This window comes from Bombus vancouverensis, chromosome 2, assembly GCF_051014615.1.
Source record: "Bombus vancouverensis nearcticus chromosome 2, iyBomVanc1_principal, whole genome shotgun sequence".
In the NCBI taxonomy this organism is placed as follows: domain Eukaryota; kingdom Metazoa; phylum Arthropoda; class Insecta; order Hymenoptera; family Apidae; genus Bombus; species Bombus vancouverensis.
The window spans coordinates 20,917,109-20,933,247 of record NC_134912.1 but is presented as its reverse complement, the minus strand read 5'-3'; the positions used below and the strand labels follow the sequence as shown (position 1 = coordinate 20,933,247).

Here is a 16,139-nt window from a genome sequence, read left to right as displayed (position 1 = left end):
CAGTTAATGTAGCTCATTTTCTGTTTATCGGAACACGACCGAAAATGCAAACGAGCAGAGGAAGGTTCGTTACAGCGAAGTCCGACGTGAAATAAATTCACGGGGTCGCGGATACCTGGATTTTCCAGTCTCTCGGTGTTTCTACTTTATTCTATTCGCCATTGAGAAGCTGCAGAAATAAAATTTACCAAGAATCTGGATAAATTGGCCGAAGAAAGAGAAGCGAAGCGAAGCAGTAGCCGGGCAGTTGGCCGGCGATATTTTCGAGACAACGGTCGTACAATTTCGTCACTTGTCTAGAGTCAATGGGAATTTCGAGGAAAGTCGAGACACGTCGTCGAGAAAATTCAACTATGTACATATAACGTTCCGAGACAAAATTAATTTTCGTGGAAATAAGTGGAGTAACGAATCGGTGGTTCGCGTTACACGCTACGCGGCTACTGTAGCCGGTTGCGCATCTTCGCTCGTGCATCGCTGGAAACTTTAAACAGACCACGCTACCTGGGACCTTTTAAATTTCCTCTGGAGGAACGAGAACGTTCCGTGAAGGTTTCGTCCCCGGGAGAGAACGACGCGTACTTTGCAAAATGCGGATCAGAAATTCACTCGATACGCGCTGAAATACGCGCTGAATATGCCACATTCGCGACCGACCGATTCTCCATCGTAATTACGGCGTGTCGCACAGACGAACGGCTCGGTTTTAATCGAATGACGCACGATTTTACTACCGGAAAGCTATTCATTTGACGATCGACGAAGCGCTGAACTTTGAAAAGCTGTTAGAGTTACATATACATATATATACAAGATTCATTCACCGTGCGTTACAACTTTTCAATGGAATGTGATGGAATAGAATAGAATGGAAGTTAGCTATGCCGAAGAAACTAACTTTCGTCTATCGATTCTCATCGTAACGAGAACCAGCGAGCGTTTCGGTAAGCATGTTAAATCGTTCAGTGCTATTATAAAAGCACGGTCGATTCGATTCAACGTTGCCAATACGAACTTTGATAAATCAAACAGCGTTTGCCAAACGAAATAAATAGGAAACGCGTGAGAAACAGACGAGCCTAGAAACCTCGAAGGTAAAATAATATTTTTGAATATCGATAGCCGGAACGTTTTATAGGGAAACGAAGGAAAGGCGAAAGAAATATCACAAGATTGTTCTTTGCAGCTCGATGTGTAGAAACGTGGAAAGTAAGAGTGAACGTGTATCTTGGACGACGCTTAACGCGAACTCGTCTTAACCGCCTCTAGGGCGGAAAGCTCCGAAGCGTAGTCTACGAGCTACACGGTCTAGTAAACTAACGAAAGAGAAGTTCCCGCTGCGAAAGTACTGCTCTACACGCGAGTCATTCCGAAGAGTGAAGAGCAATCGCAAAGAAAAGCTCACCAACGTACTTGTCCACGTTTCAACTTTGCCCGTTGATCCCGGGCTTTCAATACGGCTCTCGATTTCCGCTTGGAACCTTTGATCGGATTTTCGGCATCGAATCTGCGATTACGCGACCGATTCTTTTCTAGAAAAACAAACGGATCTCGGTGGTATTCGCGTGTTACCAAAATCCCGATGTTTATTTAAATTTCTCTTTATCCCTCTCTATCGATTTACTACCTTCGACGTTCGCCGGCCGATTTTACTGCCTCGCAATTTTGCAAGATCGTAACACGATTCCAAGCTTTCGGGTGTATTCCGATTTCACTTTGCGATCTGTTTCGTGCTCAGTCGAGGACGCTTCGATGTTTAACGTTGTTTATTTTGCTGTCGATTAACGAATTTACGATATAAATTGGAAACACGATTTTCTGGAAATTTCAGTTGTTGATACAACTCGATAGGTGCGAATAAATACAACCACGAACTGGAGATAATGGAATAGGATATTAATAGAACAGAAATAATAACGCGTAGAAGAAACGATCGTTCGCGATTGTGAATTGTCATTGTATAATTCAAAGAGTACAATTTAGGCGTGGGAAATGGCGCGAAGAGAGCAGGCATGTCGATCATTCGCGAACAGTGTCGCTCTATGGATGTTATTTCGCTCGAATGGCAGCAAAATAGCTGGACGCTGGATGCGATCCGTTGGTCGCGTTACACGCAGTTACCCTCGCAACTACTCGTTCTCCATTCACCGGCAATGTGTATCTCCGGCCAGGCCAGTCACGGTTGCCCGTAAACTTTTCCATTGTGCTCGAGTTTTCCATGTTTTAAACTACTAAACGATTTATTCGAAACCAATCCCCTTCTTCTAAAACTGATTTTCTACCGTTCGTTTTATCGCCCTTGTATTCGATTATGTTCCGAGTACTGAATATTTATAGAAAATAAAGGAACGCTCTTGCGAACGATACTTACGCGAGTCAACCTTTCCTCGTGATACGTATCAAACTATGTTGGAAAGAAACTTGTTTCCAAAGATTCGTTTACGGTGATATCGAATAAAGGCGATCGCAATTCGTGGATATTCCAGAAACAAATCTACAATGCGTGTTGCTGTGGACTCGCGTATATCGTGCACCGTGTTGATGCGTGATTTCGATGAAACGCACGATGAAATGGATTATGCGTGTTTGCATCAGTCGAAAAGCAACAAAAAAAAAAGTTTCGAACGAATGCGGTTGATACTCGTTACAGGTGTATTGAGTATTCTGTACACGGAATTCAAGCCCTTTCATCTCGTCGCAGACTCCATCGAAAGAGAAAATTGTATCCGATGGAAGCCGTTGGTATTGCGAGAACTAACGAAATCAAAAATAAACGAGAAACGCGATTTCGAAATCTCTTGAAAAACAAATAGATTTGACGTTTTCGAAGAAAAAAGAAAAAAGATCGACCTTCCCCTGTTACTCAAACAATACGTATCATCGATTTGCTTGTTATTTCCCCATTTCCCGATTCCTCCAAACGTAACCATTTTACGTTTATCGCAAGTAGATACCGTATCGCTCGAGACTTAAGAAACGTTTCCCTCTTAAAACGATGTTTACGCGAAAAAGGAAAAGAAAGAACGCACAACCGAAAGACCACGGTTTTTCAAAGTGCCTTCTGTCTCATAGGTGCAGTCACCTTCGCGTAAGCCAGTTAGCGTTTACGTATTCGCTACCAAACCTTCGTTCCTACCTGTTTTCTCGTGTCAATTAGTTTTCTTCGGATTCGTCTCGTCAACAAAATTAAAATACGTCGCGCGAAATTCGAACGCTCGTTTCATTTGGTTCAAACAAATGTAAATATCTTATTAATAAGTGTGTAAATGTTAACTAATTACGAAGTTTGCTAATGTTTGTAATTTGTTTCTTCTTCTTGTCGAATGTTTCGATCGTCGTTCGTCCGAAGTATGCTTGAAATTAATCGGTAAATTATCGTATTTCAGGTGGTATAGCGTCATGTGTAAGAAATTTTCGAACCGACTTTCTGGAAGAATGGCCAACTCCTGGTACGGGACCCCATTTCGACACCTCGATGCAGTCAAACTTTACCGGACTGGTGGGCAAAACCGTGCATCTAGTATGCAAAGTGAAAAATCTCGGAAATCGGACTGTGAGTTTGTTATAATTTATGCTTGTTTCGAACAACGAAAAGCCAAACGCCTCGTTGACGGAACCGATCGTTACAGATACTTTGCAAGGAAACAATGATAACGCTGTTTGCGAAACTAGAAATTAGCGATTTACCTCTCAACTAGCTACGACTAACGAGTAACTAGCTTAATCGTATTTTGATTCGATCAAAGATATAAGCTTCGTTTAAGTTGGCGAAAAGTGATATTTTAAGAAATTTTCGTCCGAAGGAAATCTTACGAAATGGATAAACGTTGTGCAAAAACTTTTTGCTTTGGAAATAACAGACACGAACGTGCGACGAAAAAGCGGAAACGAAGCTAGCGGTCCCGATTTGCCCATAGATTTCTATCGATTACAGGACACGATTGATCCTCTGATCGAGTCGTGCCGATTATAACAGGAGATATCACGATCGTGAATGCTCGTTCGAAAGAGAAACAGTCGCCAGCTTCCAAAGACGGAGGGTTATATCGACGATATGTTTGGCCAAAGCAGCTAAGAACCCGTTGTTGTTAATACGCCGCCAACGATAACGGCGGTGGTCTTCATTAATAGGCATATAGAGACCGCAAGCTAATCAATGGCAGTTTGACTTTGGCTTAGAGCTCCCCGATGGAAGCAATTACAATGGCGTGGACTCGGGTCTTACCTGATTCTGTTCACCGACCGCTCGAACATAGTTTAAGATGCATCGATTGACTTACATTGTATTTATGAACAAAAGCAACCGATGGAAATCCTCTCATTGAAAGCCGGCCCTTCTGTCCTCTCTAGTGCATAATCAATCCAATCGCGGATCGAATACGTAAGGTTAAAATTAAGAACGAGTTAAGTCGTAATCGATCGTGAATTACTTGAAAGTCACTCGTCGCTTTTTATCGTGTCGTTGCATAAGTATCCGTAAAGACTTAAACAAAGTAATTTATCTTTATCGATTGCTCGTTACAAGCTCAAGACGTGTTTTTCTTTCACTGAATAATCTAGTTGAGAGACTCGTAAGATAAAAGTTGCGTATCGAAGAAAACGGAGAAACGAAGAAATTTGAAATGTCGAACCGTAAGTTGGATTGTTCGTTATTGTTAAAACTGCGCTCGGATTACGACATTGAGGAACAAAGCGCTTCGAGATCGTTACATCGGTCCATGTTCCTTCTCGAACAGCAGGATACCGTACATACACGTGACAACGCATACGTACACGTGCGGAGTGTATATCCGTGTAGGCGCGTGCTATGTGCACGTGCAGATGTAACACGAAGGGATAGTCGCCTAGGTACGCGTCCGGTGTAGGCTTCGCTCGGTCTCTTTTATCCGGACAAAGATCAGCGAGTCCCTATTTTCTTGAGATCTATTCTCCGTCTCCCTAGCCGATCCCATTTTCCCTGCTGTCTACTTTCACAGTAAGAGCCTGTAATCCCTACGATCGTCAATGGAAGCGGAAGTCGTGAGACGAGCATCTAATGGCGGCATTCTTCGCGCAAACAACGCTGAAAAATACTGAAAATGGTCGTGTTAAAGCTATCCGCGTGCGGCTGTACGTGCTTCCTTTTAGCGTATCGGAATAATTGCGCGGTTACGCAGAAACAAGAATGAAAAAATTGATCAAGCTCTTTCGAAAATTTACAAACGGTAATAATCACCAACGTTTCAAAATTTAATTTTATTTCGTTTCTTTTCTTTTAATTTCTAATCTTTTAATTTTCAAACTTCACTTATCGTAGATCTCTTTGTTCTGTTTAACCAAAGATAGGCTCTGATCTCTTATCGAAGCGCATTAAATCGTTGAAACGTGCGCGGAACGACGCGATATCGCGCAGTTGCGATCAGATGGGAAAGAAATTCCGCGCGATTCGATCGACACCGCACAGAGTTTCATTGGCTTCAGCCCCATCGTTCGGAATGCAACAGTTGCCAATTCTTGACCGAAGTAAGTTTCGGTGGTAAGTCGCAGGGTATTCGATTCGTCGACTCGCCGTTGCTCGAAAGCTGGAAACTTTCGCAAATGAATATCACTTTACGAGGTACATACCAGGTCTGTAAGTATGAAACCGGAATTTGCGTATAGATGGCCCTAGCTGATAACGTAGTTATCACTAAACTGCGTCATTGATGCCAAGAGTCTTTGTTGACATCTCACAAACATTTTCGACTCAGAACGATATAAGTTTCATACAGCAGCATAATTTGTAATAGCGTTGAACATGTCAAATTTTGTGCCTGGAAACTACGATTTGCGGACAGCATTGATTTTCTGTTACCATTTGAAGAAAACTGCTGCAGAATCGCATCGAATGCTTGTCGAAGCTTACGATGAGCATGCTCTTGGTAAATCACAGTACTTTGAGTGGTTTAAAACATTCGGAAGTGGCAATTTTGACGCGAGGAACGAAGAACGTGGAAGACCACCGAAAAAGTTTCGAGACAGCGAATTGCAGGCATCGTTGGACGAGGATGACGCTCAAACGCAACAACAACTCGCTGATCGATTAAACGTGACACGAGAAGCCGTCTCCATACGTTTGAAAGCCATGGGAAAGATCCAGAATGTGGGAAAATGGGTTCCACATGAACTGAATGAAAGACAGCAGGAAAACCAAAAAACCACTTGCGAAATGCTGCTCGCCAGATACAAAAGAAAGTCGTTTCTCCACCGAATTGTGACTATTTGACGCATTGTTGTATTTGACGCATCCGCTGTACGTAAGGTTCGATTAAAGGCCAATAAAGTTCCTTTACGGCACGGCACGGTAAATGTGGACGCTTGGTTCAGCGATGCGACACGCTACGCGTATGCTTGCGACTCGCGAGACTCGGTTTAGTCGATTTGTTCGTTCGATAGCGCGTGTGTGCACGCGCGCAATTACAGCTCGCATGGGACGCGCGACGTGCAAGGCACACGATCGCGCGAGCTGCATAGATTTCGGTTGGATCTCAACAAACAATAGCTCGGCTAATGCCGATGACACACCGATGTCACCTCGAGAACTCGTAGGCTCCCACAGCTGCCAGGTTTGCGGCCGACGTAGGACAATACCGAATCTCCATGGTGACGTCATACTCGCCTCGAGTGCCGGTGTCGTTATGGGAAATTGGTTTATGCGCCCGTGACGGAGCACACCTAGAACGAAATACCCTCGAAAGGATCCTCAACGCTCCACGTCGTGACACGCCGCGCCGCGACGAACCACCACGCCACCGCCAGCTTCTTCGTACCCCTGTTGCTTTCCTTTAATTCCAAATTACAAGACTCCTCTTGATCCGTCGACGTCCGTTCAAGAGTAATCCGAGTTTATCCGATTCCATTTGTCAGGATCTCGCGAAACTCCACCGCACAATCGAATCAACGACTCTTTCTTTCCCTGCTTCGATACCTCGAACTCGATCAATGTCTAAAAATTATTGAAACAACTAGAACAGCTTAAAAAATCACATTGATAGTATCTCACGCCATCGATTTCGTTCATCGTTGCATTTCCTACCTCGGTTTCAGGCACGTTTGTGCAAAAAACGTTTCTTTGATGCAGCGCGTTGCTACAGGCTCTAGGGAATCATCCAGTTAGAATCATAGGCTGGCCGAATGTTTAACGAACGTTTGTTTTCGAGTTCACGATCTTTATTCTCGCATTCGGAGAATGGATAAAGTCGTTGCGACGTCTCGATCGATTTTTAACAGACGCATTACCTAAAGAACGCGCTGCACGAAATTACATCTACGACTCGTTGATATCGTTGGTCGTAGTTTGAAACGCGTCGATTGAATTACCTACAAACGTGGAACTCGTACAACTGATTTCCGATGTAGCGCGACACACGCGTGACCGCAATCTACATAACAAGTTTTTTTTATCGATTCTATGGAGAGATGCATCTGCTCGATCGAGTAATCGCAAAAATTTCCACGTTCGACCAACCTGGCCTAGTTTATCTTCGATTTTTACGTCTTCTGAAAATCGTTCTCGAGCGATTCATCGCGATAGAACGTCATCGTGACATTCTGTTACAGGTTTCGTGGGTAAGGCACCGGGATATACACCTGCTAACGGTTGGCCGTTATACGTATACGAGCGATCAACGCTTCGAAGCGCTACACCTGCCTCACGCCGAAGAATGGACGTTAAGGATACGATATCCACAGCAGAAAGACTCCGGGATTTACGAGTGCCAAATATCAACGACACCTCCTATCGGTCATCCCGTTTATCTAACGATAGTCGGTAAGCTCGAGGAAACGCGGTATAGTCTCCGTGCAACAGTGAATTTTGATCTTTAGCTCGTCTATTTTTGCTTTTCATACACAGGCCGGCCGCGTTGCGTCACGTTGACTCGGGTCAGGTCGGATCGGGTCGAACGATACTCGTACAAACGCAAACACGCGAAAGAAATATTAAGCCGTTTCAAAGCATTTGCAGTATACTCGTTTTGTTATAGGTAGATGGACGGTACACGCTTTAACCAAGGTATACATACCTTTGTGTAATTGCCAGGTAATCTCGTTACGTTTGGACGCGAGTTATTCCATTCAAAGATTATTCCATAGATTTCCAAGTTTCGATCGATAGGACGCAAAATTGTAGAATAAACTGCAACAGAATTCGTTTTAATAGGATTAGGATCGTTATTCAGTTTGAAAGTTGACGCATGCCTTGGGGGCATCATAAATACGAGAGCATCGCAATATGTATTCGCATTTGCGGTTAACGCCAATATCTCACCAATTTAATGAACTGCGCGATATAGGGATCAGTTATTTCATCAATCGCGATATGTTATTCCGTTATTAAAATAAACCGCTAACGTTACGCGATAGCGAACGACCAGTCACAGCAAATATCTTCGTAATTCGTATCTTATTCCGAGAAGAATTTCAAATTCACCGTTTTATAATTTACAGTATCCTTGGAGTTATACAGGGTGGTTGGTAACTGGTGGTACAAGCGGAAAGGGGGTGATTCTACGCGAAGAAAGAAGTCGAAAATATAGAATAAAAATTTAAAAATTTAAAAATTTAAAAATTTAAGAATTTAAAAATTTAAAAATTTAAAAATTTAAATATTTAAAAATTTAAAAATTTTAAAAATTAAAAAAATAACGTCAATCGAGACAACGATCTACAGTGAGATCCGTTATAACGAGACGCGATAAAGTGCACGCGTACCGAGCGAAAATTCAAAGTCGATTTTCTCGAAAACAAAGCCTCGAACGAAAAATTGTTATTCTATATTTTCGACTTCTTTTTTCGCGTAGAATCACCCCCTTTCCGTTTGGAGCACCAGTTACCAACCACCCTGTATATTTGCCTGAAACTTGAGAAATTTTTAAAACACGCTAGTCTAGAGAAATTTGAAAAAGATATGGACGCTTGAAAAGACCAGAGATAGCCTTCGCCTGGAAGATCGAAGAGACACCGTTATCGAAAGAGAAAGAAAATGTGAACGAGGCGTAAGCTGGTGTATATCTATGATCGGTGTGCTTGAAATTGAATTTAACGTAGATGCGGCCGTGTGTAGCGGAGGTGCGAAAGGGGCTAATCGAGGATACGTACGAAATTCATGGAAAGATTTTACACGGGCGTACAAAGCAGGTGAAACCAGGCCGTCTGCGAGCTCGTATATCCTCGCAGGTACACCGTTAATGACTGGCCTGATATCCTAACCGCGCCGTACTATTAAATGAGAGGATCTTATCACACAGACTTGACCCGAAAACGTTACCCAACACTTCCGTTTCTACGTTTCGCGCAACGATAAAAATATCGAACGTTTCATTTTGTCGCGCTAACTTTGATCACCCGTGCTATTGTTTTTTTTTTTTTTCAATTTCTTTCTACCACGTAGTCGTTCTAATATCTTTTTAATTGTTCGAATTAGAAGAAACTTCGTATAGTTTGCCAGGATTTCTGTTCGTAATTTACTGCGAATGGATGGAAATTTAACTCGATCGTCGTTACAATCGTGCAACGTGACGTTTAAGTAACGTTCCGAACCGCAATTAATTTAAATCTCGAAACAAATTTAGATTCTTTGTTTGAAAGTACGTTTTTTCTCGTATAAATTCCGTCTATGAAAATATCGACATTTGCATTTACGTTCGTATCTATCTACCTGCCGCCAATAACCGTTCCAAATCGGACGAAAAATTCTAAAGCTAAAAATTTGGTTTCAGAGCCGATTACCATCATCATCGGAGCTCCCGACCTATTCGTGAATAAGGGTAGCACCATCAATCTAACTTGCGTCGTAAAATATGCTCCGGAACCACCGCCCATGATGATCTGGAGTCACAACACCGAGGTGGGTATTACCAGAATAACTATCAATTATCGCGAATTTAACGATTCCAAATTTAACTATGTGGCAAATTCACCTGTCAGATGCGAATAAGACGTACGCGTAACGCGATAATATTATGTGCGACGTATAGTTAATGTCGGGTTCGGAGTACGGTGAGCCGGGTATTCGCCGTTCATTTTACGTGCTCGCAAAGTTCTTTGTAGCAGCTCAAAGGGAATACGTCGAGGGAAACGCAGCTCACATACATCCATGTACCTATCTTTTTACCATTCTTCTTGCAAACCTTGGAGCAGAATACCTTTTGTCTTCGTACGAGGCAACGGTATTACACGACAGTGTGAGAATCCACTGGGAGGGGATAGTTTCCACGGGAATATGAGAAAGCAGCTACGGCAGCTTTGAGGAAATGATTGCGAACCAAAAGTCGGATATACCTTGGGATCCAATATTGTTCCTTTTTAACTGTATGCACGCCGCCCACCGACTGTAATCCGAATCCATAGTTATCGCGCAGAGTATCGCGACGACGCGTTTTGTCTCGAATACGGGATCGTGCAAAGTTACTCGACTAAATCTTTGCTACGCTCTCTTTTCGTATGTCGCGAAACTTCCTATTGACAGTAATTTGCCAGTTTGCCGGTGTTTCGATCGAACTCGACGTAGAAACGAACGTCGTCGCTTTGTTTTTAAAGGAACGTTAGTCGACGGTTCGAAGATTTTTCGTGCCGTCAAGTTTAAAAAGCTACGTAGGAATATACATAGTTTTCGTTCAATATTGTTCGAGCGTTGCTCCAAAGCTAGCAAAATACGACGATACAATATACGAATGTATATGCTGGAAGAAAAATTCCAATAAATATTCGAAAACGCAAGTGTCTCGATACGATAAAGGCCACTCGGTACGTGCTGGCATGCTGCAGCACGTTGAAATATTTACGCAGAACCGACGGTATTATAATTTTCGTTTTACGCTGTTATTTCTTCGTGGCTCACCGACAGGGCGAATTGATTCCTTGCATAGACGAAGCATGCGTGAACGACCGTATCCAACTCGCAGCTTTACCTTCTGCTCGTCAGATACGGACACAACATTTGGAAATCACTTCTACGCTGAAGTCTATCGCTGTCCATTGTATCATTGTAGCCGTAAATATCTTCCCTCGCCATCTCGTATCCTTTTTCATCGTTCAAGATGTTCTGTTCGCTGCTGCAGTCAGTGTCGCACGTCGTACTCGTTTCTGCGGTTGCCATGAATCTTTCAAAGTTCTTCTTTTCACCGTGCTGATTTAATTTTTACGTTAATTTAATACGCGAAGATATCGATCCTTAAAAACGAATTCGGTGGATTCTTTGTTGAGACGACCATTGTCTGCGCGACTTCTTAAAGAAAAGATTCAAATTAAAACACTGGAAACGTTTACTCCTGATTCGACTATCGTTCGGACAACCAAGGGAAGAAAAGCTGCTCCATACACAACACCAGGCATGTTATTGGCATGTTCGCAACCAAAAATATCGTCGAGCCGATTTAATAATTTCAGACTGTTTATGATTACACGTGCGTGTGGCACGCAACATGCTAAGTACGAAATCCGTAAGCCGCCACTGGTCTAAGATAATCTAACAATAGGGCTCCGCTCTCCCCTTGATACTGTCGAATCACTGACGACGGTGATGTCGAAATGTCGTCGTAGCCACGCGTTGCGGCGTCGCCCAACCCCTTCGTGTTCTGTTTATTCCGATGGTGGTGTCCTTTTCTTATCTCGAGTACCCATAGCGTAAAAATCGACACGAGGCAGGAAGTGTGTGTATGTATGTATGTATACAAATTCTCTTTAATAATAATAATAGCACCAAAATAGGTCAAAATTGGCGAGTATATCGCGATCAAGGAGCCAACGCATATACATTACCGATTTAGATGTTCAAGCTGTAATTCGAATCGTTTGAATAGTTTTCGTTCGATTCGTGCTACTTAATGTGCTCTTATTAATTATTTTAATCCAACTTCATTGTAATCGCATTATGCAAAAGTTGCATAATAGAGAAACGTTACACACGGAACTCGATATAGGAGAGATGATATTTTATTAAAAGAGTAATCTAACTTGCTACTACAATGTTTTTCTTTCTTTAACGGAACGTGGTATGTTTTAATTAGTAGCATAGCAAATTTTTCGGTCGATAAATCTTCTTCGCGCGTAAGCTGTGTAGCATACTGTCTTTTTTTTATTTGTCGACGACGTTAATTCTGAAACTCCGAAAGTATCGTAATCGCCGTGGCTTAAGTAAACGAACACATTAATATTTAGTCGTTACGTTCTGTAAATAAAGTTAACACAGTTGACGCATATTTTTATAAAACTCTCGTATTTCTTTCCCTTTAAACGAATTCTGTTGTGCATTCTATTAAATCTACTGATTGAAGAGTAAATACAATTCAGTGAAACGTTTCCCTCCAATGCAAACCTACGTTCAAACCTTTTCGCGTTAAATAATATTTTTCCAACGTTGGCAAACGCGCACGTCAAACCGGACAAAAAAGAACGATACCTTTCCGTAATGCGCTTCCATTCAGCTTACGCGAATGCATTGCGACTTTATCTTATTTTCGGTTTACAAGTGTCTTTTTACAAAATCCAGTACGCTTTCTGTACAACGAACGAATGCAATTTTTCCTACGTAGCAGAGTAATCCAGACCTAATCCGGAAAAGAAACAAGACACCATTCGATTTCACTCGCTTTAGTGATTTAAATTTTTCATTTTTCCAAATAGCTGTGAAGTGGTTCGAGATAGCCGCGTTACGGAACGAATAAACGCGAGTCTCCGTATTAAAGCCGAACATGTTTTTATTTTAACCAATCGTAGGACGCGACCTATGTACTGCAACAACGACGCGAATTACTTAAACCGTAATAGTCGCGTTTAACTCGTTGACGCGTTGCGAATAGCGGGCCCGAAGATCGTGACAGTCGATCGGTGACTGCTCAATACTCTTTTATCTTCTGCTCTGATTTGCGGCTATATTTATGACGAGATATACGCGAGGCTTTGTCACTGGGCGTGGTGACATCGTTGTTTGTTGCGAATGGCCGCGCGCTTAGAGACAGCGCGTGCAGGAACATCCTCCTCGTTGCAAGGCATTCCCAGAATCCATAGTTCGTATTGACCCGCGTATTTTTACACCTTGGCAAACACGTAGGGCAACGATAGGTTTTCGTTTTATAATTTGCTAGAGCTAGGAGCGAACGAATATTCCCTCGCTCGGTGTAAATCCACCATTGCACAAACATTCTCCTTAAAGCGAATAACACGCTGTTGTTAAATTTTACTTTCGGACGTTTCGCTTTGAATAAGATTATGCGCGCACCAGCGAAGACTAAAGGACGAGAAATAAATAAATATGCGTTTATCTTTTGGTCCAGGTAATTAACTTTGACTCACCGCGCGGAGGCATTAGCCTGGTGACGGAGAAGGGTCCTGAAACGACGAGTCGTTTAATGATCCAGAAAGCGGTGCTGAGCGACTCCGGCATCTATACCTGTGAACCGAGCAACGCGAATCCCAGCAGCATTAAGGTGCACGTTGTTAACGGTAAGTTTCACGAAATATTTGAGAATCGTTGGCTCGTTTTAGGACTTATTTCCACTTGCGACTAGTTGCGACGACGCCGTAGTTTCCGGCAGACCATCGGTATCATCATGGACGTGAAAAATGTGCCCCATGCTTAAAAGAACATTTCCCGTCTGCTTCAGGAAGTTAGCGTCTATATTTATGCCGTTGCTGGTGCAGAATTATCGATATATTTTGCTTTGTTTATTCGTATGTATAAATAAATCATCGAGGAATATATAAACGATGAGTATATTCAGTTACGTACAATTACAAAATTATTGGAGGTATGAAAATGTTGAAATAATCGCTACATCACGACCCGAACGTGTAATCGTTCATCCGCAAACAATTTTTTGATCGCGGGTATACTTTTGCAAAGGGATTTGTAGTACTGCGTTTCAGGCGCAGCGACACCACCGCACGTCGCGGTGACGAGATTTATGGCACGTAAAGCGAAAAGCAGAAAATTTGAAAATACATGCTGTATGTTGAAATTACTGCGAAATCGTATACCATACGAGCGTCGCTACACACATGGTAGAAAATTAAATCTTTCTTTCGAGAACAGCCAATCGTCCCTGAACGTGTCGTAAATCTTGCGTTAATTCGAATCTTCGTGAATGTGTTGCGAAAATTGTTCGAACCTCTCAAACAAAGATCAACTTTATTCGTTCGCATTGAACTATACATTTTTTAACGCGTTAATCGATCTGTCGTGGTATGTTTTATAAAAAGTTACTAACCTATTTAACGTGAAAAAGCTATAGCCAATAAAAGAGTTGGCAGATCCGAAGAACATAAATAAAATCATTAATTCGTCTAGCATATTACGGTAGAAAATGTTTCATAAGATTATTTATTTGTATCAAAGGTATTATAACTCGTAGTATTGTACGTATTACAGCATTACTACTGTCATCGCTATATCGTATTATATAGCATTACAAGTTAATAGTATCATATACTAAAACATACTCCTCGCGCGTTCTAGCAGCAAAATGACATTCAGTAGCGCTCGATTGTTCCAGGTATAGTACGTATTGTATATGTATTCCATATTGTACGTCTGCCTCTTTGTAGTCGCACGCGTGACACGACTGATCTGTGACGGTGTATCGCACCTTGACTTTGCGGAGGCGCACGTTCCTTAGTCGCGACAGCGTGAATGGAAACTCTGCCTTATCCGACAATGGATTTTATAGTCGCGCGCGACTAATCGCAAGTGAAAATAAGTCCTTACCCTGCCACGTTAATTGATCTCTCGTTAAATATCCCGTTGTTCTTGGAAGACGGGACGCGTGCACATTTGCCCTAGAATCGACGTTGTCGAGATCGATCTGACCGTGCCTAGCGTTTAAATTCGCCGAAAGCCATGCATTTCGCACGACGTCGCGACGTCGCGACGTCGCGATGCATCGAGTGAATTCGAGTCGCAAAGTTGACACGGTTTATTACTTTAACAGCAAGGGAATGAAGTCGTGTTGCTAAGCAAAGCGTGTCCTATACAATATCGATACTAAGCTAAGACTAAGACTAGTACCGGTGCCAATACCCACGCCGATACTAATAGTACCAAGACATCAAGAGTCAGAGCGATACGGTTTTGGACGAGAAATACATATGAAATTTCAAATAGTCTGGATGGAAAGTAGATTCGAGGGACTAATTTGCTTCGATAAATATACGTAACTGCTTCGTTTACACTTCGGTAAATTATTAGGGTGAGCCTTATGATAGGATGAAAGCGGACGCGTGGATTTAACGATAATTCGAAATAAGTTAAGCCAAGTTTCCGGTATGTTATTTATCAACTTCAAGCGTTAATTGCTTGGCACAATGGCCTGCATAGCCTTACCTGACGCGAATGCAGATCGATGCGACACGTCGTGCACGACGGTGATTTATCACCGTCATCGTTCCGACTGATCCGCTCGCAAACGTCTGTTTGCGTTCTTTCTCTCGATTGTTCGAATCGTTCGTTGCGTTTGTGCTATTATCGCGACGGTAGCGAGACGCTCTTCTGGCGGTCGAACGAAACACGATCGATAAATTTTAAACGAGAGGAAAGGACAAGACAAAACAATGGCCGATTGGATAAGCACGTTAGCTAGTTCGAAACCGAAAGAATTTCATACGATTCGAGTAAAATTTTTGTTACAGAAGAACGACCGGCTGCGATGCATCACGGTGATGGAAGTTCGTCGTACACCGGGACACGGCCAATGTGTTTTATAATTTTAATAGTAGCTAACGTAATATTTGTATAAGAGGAAAGAAAGAATAATCGTCGAAAGGGAGAAGAAATACGAAACACGATGATACAGCGCGGTTTCACTTGCAAATCGCATTGCCTATGATCGGTAACGTTCTTTGGGTGAATATTTGCGCAGGGTAAAATCGAATATTACCTACATTTTCATTAAATTTCCGTGACCAAAGAGTTTTCGAATATCAGCACGGCACAATAATCGGTAAAAACGTAGTATTTTGTTAAGATATATCATCAAGAACGAATAACTTACGACGTCAAAATTTATTGTATTATTTGTAAATAAATTCATTGTATGTACATATCAATAAAACGATCGTCTTTATCTTCTGACTTTCTCTCTAGACCGGAATCTGTCGAAACGTGGCAAGAGGAACGGTATATTCTT

At 42.3% G+C, this 16,139-nt stretch overlaps 1 protein-coding gene across 3 annotated transcripts in view; it reads left to right on the top strand.

Moving 5' to 3' along the window:
- The window catches only part of LOC117160075 (zwei Ig domain protein zig-8), a 138,436-nt gene extending 122,360 nt beyond the window's left edge, over positions 1 to 16,076 (top strand). For all 3 annotated transcript variants that reach the window (XM_076624416.1, XM_076624420.1, XM_033340498.2), the window contains 5 exons: positions 3,387 to 3,553; positions 7,579 to 7,789; positions 9,738 to 9,865; positions 13,293 to 13,461; positions 15,643 to 16,076. In XM_076624416.1, the coding sequence (XP_076480531.1) occupies positions 3,476 to 3,553; positions 7,579 to 7,789; positions 9,738 to 9,865; positions 13,293 to 13,461; positions 15,643 to 15,749 (693 nt within the window). In that variant the 5' untranslated portion in view covers positions 3,387 to 3,475 and the 3' untranslated portion in view covers positions 15,750 to 16,076. The remainder of the gene's footprint in view (positions 1 to 3,386; positions 3,554 to 7,578; positions 7,790 to 9,737; positions 9,866 to 13,292; positions 13,462 to 15,642) is intronic.
- The last annotated feature ends 63 nt before the right edge of the window (positions 16,077 to 16,139 follow it).